Source organism: Limulus polyphemus, unplaced genomic scaffold (assembly GCF_000517525.1).
Source record: "Limulus polyphemus unplaced genomic scaffold, Limulus_polyphemus-2.1.2 Scaffold3662, whole genome shotgun sequence".
Classification (NCBI taxonomy): domain Eukaryota; kingdom Metazoa; phylum Arthropoda; class Merostomata; order Xiphosura; family Limulidae; genus Limulus; species Limulus polyphemus.
Genome location: NW_013669272.1, coordinates 29,312 through 36,208, shown reverse-complemented (window position 1 = coordinate 36,208; position 6,897 = coordinate 29,312). Strand labels below are relative to the sequence as shown.

The 6,897-nt window shown below is 33.6% G+C and overlaps 1 protein-coding gene across 1 annotated transcript in view; it reads left to right on the top strand.

Annotated features, from left to right (window-relative positions):
• The first annotated feature begins 1,232 nt into the window (after positions 1-1,232).
• Positions 1,233-6,897, top strand: part of LOC106469802 (cytochrome c oxidase subunit 7A2, mitochondrial-like) — a 12,528-nt gene continuing 6,863 nt past the window's right edge. The window contains exon 1 of the mRNA XM_013930311.2: positions 1,233-1,389. Coding sequence (XP_013785765.1) covers positions 1,375-1,389 — 15 coding nt within the window. The 5' untranslated portion in view covers positions 1,233-1,374. The remainder of the gene's footprint in view (positions 1,390-6,897) is intronic.

The following is a 6,897-nucleotide window of genomic DNA, read 5'->3' as shown; positions in this document are numbered from 1 at the left end:
TCTAACAACTGCTGTAATCTCTTTTCTTGTTTAATTTCTCGTTCTTCTTGTTTCTTTTCTTTTTCCTCTAACAACTGCTGTAATCTCTCTTCTTGTTTAATTTCTCGTTCTTCTTGTTTCTTTTCTTTTTCCTCTAACAACTGCTGTAATCTCTCTTCTTGTTTAATTTCTCGTTCTTCTTGTTTCTATTCTTTTTCCTCTAACAACTGTTGTAATTTCTCTTCTCGTTCTTCTTGTTTCTTTTGCTGTTCTTGAATTGCTGCCATCAAGTCTGCTATGCTGTAGTTTGATTTGCCGCTTCTCGTTTCCATTTTTTTTGTCCCACTCTCTGACACCAGTTTGTTACGCCTCCAGTCGTTAGTTGATTTTTCGTAACTTCGTTCCGACGAAACTTTAGCGACACAAGTCCTTTCTTAATAAAACTGGTTTATTCTTTCCGAATATAACTTTACCGAGACACTTATTTTCAACAGTCGATCTATAACAATGCTATAACAACGAACTTCAACAATACTTTCTGACTGCAGTTCAATTACTCACTACCTACACACACTATCCCGTCGCGTTGTGAGCGTCTTATATATATACCAGACTAACATATATCTAGTAAATGCTAGGGCATTCACGAAGGAACAGGATAGTTCTAGAAACGTGGCATGAAACTAGTCACGTGACCTCGCTGACGCAACAATATAAAGCCACTCTCCTCTCTCTCTTTAGTACTATATTCCTATTAAATAACATAACATAAAATAATATTTTGGGACAACATGGGACCTATTGGTCCATCTCGACTGTTCCATCCTCAAAACTAAATTAAAATGATTGGACTATCCAGTAAAATTCTACACTTTGTTAAATGACTTTGCAAAGCATGTTTTAACAGACTTACAAAATTTTTCCCACAACTGATGTAAGACTAATGGGTCTATAATTACTGGGGCAATTCTTATCACCTCCCTTGAAAAGAGGAGTTACGTTAGCTAACTTCCAATCCTCTGGTACCTGCCCACTATTCAAGGACTGACAAAAAATAGTAGTAAATGGCTCACATATCTAATCTTTAACCTCCTTCAAAACCCTTGAGGAAATATTATGTGGTCCAGAGGCTTTATCATTTTTTAAACTTCCCAATTTTTCTTAACCAGTTCAGAATTAATGCAGTCATCTTGTTTGATGTATTTCAAAAATACTTCTGTCATCAAAATTACTTGTAAAATTAGCTTTTGACTGCATCGCCCCCTTTTAGTTAATAGTCGAGTTACCATCTTTGCTTCAGAAGGTCAAAGCAGTATAACTACAACTTGTGGTGTGGATTTTGGGAGACGATAGGAATTAATTGTAGCCTTCGTAACATTAACAAAATAAGTCGTCATGAATTATTCTCGCGTAAGTACAATATTCCAAGAAAATTATTTTATGAAAATGTAACTTTTATAGATAAACCTTAAAAATGTAGTTCTTTTAATTTATAGCCTACGTTTAACTTAGACTAGAGTCTAACCCTAAACTAAAGTAAAGCACAGAGTTGTGCAATTTATTTGTAGAGTTTGCAGATTGGAGGATAAATTGGAGACTATCCTAGTAAATAGTAGAGGAGATAAAGAGAAGTGTAAACTGTGGAAAATGGCAACACGACTTAAACTTTTATGTACAAGGGAGGCAGACCTTACAGTAGCCAATGACTTCCACTAGTTCCAGGAAGTTAAACCTAAAGTATTTATAATTTATGTTAAGGCTAGATCTTAGAAGTAGTTGATTTAATTGTAATTATTAGGTTCTGTTAAGTAACAGATTTCAGTCTTATGTAGATGAAAATCTATGGGATGGAAAAGAAAACAAAAGGGTGGAAGATAGTAAGATTATACTGGTAATGAAAAACTTGAGGTTATAATTAAAGATGATTCGTTGGTATGGTAGGTGGATAGATTGGTTTGTGGGATGACTAAGAAATAGATTATGCTATGTGGGGGAAGGGGTGGAGGATGTAACTGATAGAACAAGTGATATTGTGAGGGGTGATAACAGGGATGCAATCTTTATAAGTTTATTGTGTACAAAGGGGTTAATGATGTAGGGATGGATTGGTTAGAGAAGCTAAATGATATGCACAGGGGGTTGATACGGGCATTTAAAGAAAAGAGCCATAAATTAAATCTGTCGGGGATTCTGCCAAGACTTAACTGTGTTGATGAAATTAGAAGTAGTTATTAGGACGGAATGCTAGATTTAAGTTCATATGTAAGGACAAGCAAACTGGCTGGTTGGACCCGTGAGATCAGTTTGATGAAAAAAAGGAAGGTTTTTGGAATGGATGGTTAAAATTTAAATAAGATATGGCTGGCTTGTTTCCAAGGGATATTAAATTAGCTGGAAGAGCAGCTTTAAACTAGGACTAGATTGTGGTGAGAGCCAGAATGAACGAATGTAATAGAAAAATAAGATGTGGAGAAAAGTGTAGTGTTGGAACAACAGACAGAAGTATATTTTTAGAGATAGGCCAAATTGTTACTATTGTAGTACTAAAAGTATAAGAAATAAATATATGACTTTAGAGCACTAATTGGAATGGAGTATTTTGATATAATTGGAATAACTTAAACTTGGTTAAATGTAGACAATTTTTATAACAGAAATGTTTTTGAAGTGCAGGCCATAAGTTATGTAATAGGGGGAAAAAGATAAAAATAGGGGAGGAGTGGTTGTACATGTAAAATGCAAGTTACATCCTGTTGAAGTTGAGGATATTGAAAGTAGTAACAAGAAGATTTGGGTTTCTGTTAATGAAGATATGGGGAAAGGATTTTAGTTTGAATTTGCTAGAGATCACCAGATGCAACTGATGAGATAAGTGAATAATTTTACAAGTGAGATTCAGATTTTAGCTGTTCATGAGGTCATAATTATGTGGGATTTTATTTTTAGGCATACAGACTGGGACATTTTATATTCAAACCAGGAAGACAGGTTTTTAAGAGACTGTTCAGGATGATTTTCTTCAATTGGTCAAGGATTCAACTAGGAACAATGATATTTTAGATTTGTTAATTTCTAATATAGAAATTGTTGAAAGAATGGAGATTTGGGAACATTGCTTAATTAGGTTTGATGTTTTACTTCAAATGGAGATCAGGGATAAGAAAGTTTTGGTTGCAGATTTTAAAGTGGATAACTTAGAGATTCAACAAAAATTGGATAACTGAATTAATTAGAGATACTGATGAACTTTGGAACATTTTAAAATGTGTTTTTAAATAATGAAGTTAGATATTTTCCTTAGAGAGAAAAAGGTTGCTGCAAGTGAAACTTGAATTGCAATGAGTATAAGGAATAAGGTTTCAATCACATTAATTCTTAGCTTGATAAAATAATTATGAAGTTTAAAGAATATGGCTTCTGGGATAGATAGTATTTACCCAAGGGCTCTGAAAGAGATTAAAGACTGTATCTGTGAACCACTTGGTACTGTTTTTTCAACATTCTTTAACAGTGGGTGGGTAGGTGCCAGAAGATTGGAAGTTGGTTTTTATTACTCCTCTTTTTAAAGAGAGGTGGTAAAAATTGTCCAGGTTATAATAGACCTATTCAGTAGTCTTGCATCAGTGGTAGAAAAAGTTTTTGAAAGTCTAATAAAAAATGAGTTCCACATTTATTTAACAAAGTTTAAAATTTTTGTGGGTATAGTCAACTTGGTGTATCTGGATTTTCAGAAAGCATTTGACAAAGTGCCACATAAAGGCTTAAAAAAACTATAGGTGTGGGGCATTTGGGAGATAAGTTGAATTCAATCAAACTGGTTTAATTTACAAGTGTGTTACATCAGTGTTTGATGACTGCTGTTATTGATTTACATCAATGACATAGATGAAGGAATGGTAAATAAGTTGTTTAAATTTACTGATAATATTAAGGTCTTGGGTGTTGCTGGCTTTGAAAAGGATGCTGCTGCTTTACAAGAGGATTTTGATTATTTAATGAGTTGGGCAAATAAACAGTAGGTGGCTTTTAATTATAAGTGCAAGGTAATGCATCTGGATAATCATAATTTTTGTCATGAGTATAATTTTGATTGGAATAGTCTTAACATTATTATGGAAGAAAAATAATTGTGGTGTTTTATTTGACCACAGAAACTGCTAGTGTCAGGTCAAATATGATTTTAGGTCATATTTACAGAAATATTGAAGATATGTCTTAAGAGGTTATAATTTCATTGTGTAAGTCACTGATTAGGCCTTGTTTGGAGTATTTATTTTGTATTTAGTTCCTTATCTTAGAAAGGACATTGAATTGTTGGAAAGGGTTACCAGGATAATGTCTGGGATGGAAAGGTTGTCATAATGGAACCCTTGGAATTGTTTTCTCTTGAACAAAAGTTATAGGGATCTGATTGAAGTGTTTCAGATTGTTAAGGGAATTGATAGTGTTGATGCATCATCTTTTTTTTTTTACTTAATGGTGAAAATGGTAGTACTAGATAGAGGGCACAAATTTTGACAAGGTAGGAGCCATGTTCAGCAAATACCATTTTACTTTTCTTGTAGGGTGATTGGCCTATGGAATGAGTTGCCTGTAGACATGATGAATGCATTAAATATAAGGAAGTTTTAGGGAAACCTCGATAAAACGTTAAATGATAAGAGCTTGGTTTGAGTTTTTTAGTTTAGTGGCTGGGACATCTCACGTGAAGATTTAAGGTATATTTTTTACACCAGGAGATAAATGTTACATTTTATTTTGAAATTCAGTAACTAAGCCTAATAAGTTAGACATTGCCATTATGTTACCATGTGGACAATTCTAACAGTTTTACTAATGATAGCTTTATGAAACTATTTTTCAAAATATAATGAATTTAATACTTATTTTTCAGCATAAAACCTGTACTAGTTCTTCAACTCAAGTAATTATAAGATTTAAATGTATTTTCTTTCAACTGTTTACATATATTTTAATTTCTGGAGGAGGATAGGTATTAGTTTTGGGATTGGTAAAAATAACACTTAGAATGGTAGGGCAGAGATGTGGGTCTCCACACTACAGAGTTGAGTATATTATATTGAAACAATTTTGAATGTGCTAAAAAGAGTAATATGACACAGTCTGTTTAACATCTTGATGGAATGGAATGTATTAGAATTACACTTAGACATTGTTTGGCATTTTGTTGGTAGTGTGATGCCTTGAAAAATTGATAACTTTTAGGAAGGGTATGTAATGACCCTTTCAAAAGCAAATATTCATACACTCAGGTCATAAAGGTCTGATAAGATTGGAGGTTTAGAATTTCTTAGACAGAGATATTCCATGCTCTTAATGGCATTGGAAAACAAAGGAATATGGACCAACTTGGGGTACCAGAACCATCTAAAAAGAGACCAGCAGCATGTTATTCTCCAGCCATGGTAAGTAATGTGTGGTATCTTGTAGCAGGTGAGAATCCACAAATCCAAAGGTCAGTGGCAGAAGCTATCCATGTGTTCCAACAGGATGCAACATAAAAAGGATCATCATCTGGAAAAGCAACACAAGTTGCTTCTTTGACATATTCTTTTAACTGTTACGTAACTCAAGCAGCTAAAGAGTGAAATGACTATTCCATATGAAGGCACACGAATTAAGTCCTGTAACTTTCTGTGCTATCTTACTGTTTAATTCTCTGGATATGGATTGATCACAGTGTGCATGTCATGATGCTTTTACAATTACATTCAAAATTTAATTAACTTTCTTTTTTTATTAATGTATTTTGACAAGAATATACAAAAAAACTTAAATTTATATATTCCATAGCATGTTCAAGAGCCTTCTCACTTTAGAGACAACAAGAACTGAAATCAATAGATATTTAGTAATGAAGAAATATAGTTCTAAACTTAAGAGCTAACTCGCTGCTGGGAAAAGTGATTCTGTTGTGTTATAATATGGATGTGCACAACAAAAAGTGAAATATAGTAACTATAGAAGTTGCTATCAAAACATAGATTAATAACCTAGTTATTGGAACAAAACTTAATTAGACGTTAACACAAGCGGAAGAAAGATACATATAAAAAATATTTGATGCACTTAACTGTAATGTTCGTAAAGCAAGATACCATCAAAACTTAGATCACATAGGACAAACAGTGCTATGGGCTATACAGTCAAGGCAAAATGTAAGGAATAAAAAAAATGGAAGTAAGACTGACTGGCAAGAAATAATGTAGCATAGCATTTCTAGAAGGCCAAAGAAAGTTTCTAAAAGGAGTATGGAAAGAAATAAAAGCAAGTTCATGGAGATTTTGGTTAAATGTAAGGAACAAAACAAGGTAAGAATAGTAATAAGTGACCTGGAAACAAGAATGGAACCACAATTACTATGAGCAGAAATACTGAATATATTCCACAGCTAGTACAACAGAAGCATGGAAACAGTATAGTGAATATAATTGTAACATAGGATAAAATATAGTGATACAGATTCGAGACTCGTCCACACCTGTAAGACCAGACAGTATGAACTCTACAGTATACACAAAAATAAGTCCCATTGGAGGTGGCCATAAGCATGATTTTGATAGTGTCCACGAGCCCAGGCTTTTCACGTGCCCAAATAATTTTGTATCTGGAACAATGTATGATTGTACAAACTGCCCCAAAATTTATTACTACAGGACGTGAGCCCGGATGTGGTTACCCATGTGGGCTCCTCTGGATACCCTATGTATTCAATATAGTATAACACAGGAAAGGTTGATAACGGTATTACTGTAAAAATGTCATTTTCATTAGAGGATTGGTTGTTACAAGAATAAATCATAATTTACCTAACTAACTACTGGGAGTGATTCGATGACGAGGAACCCACTTTGAGACTAATAATGGTTGGAAACGGCTTGAATGGGGAAAGAAGAA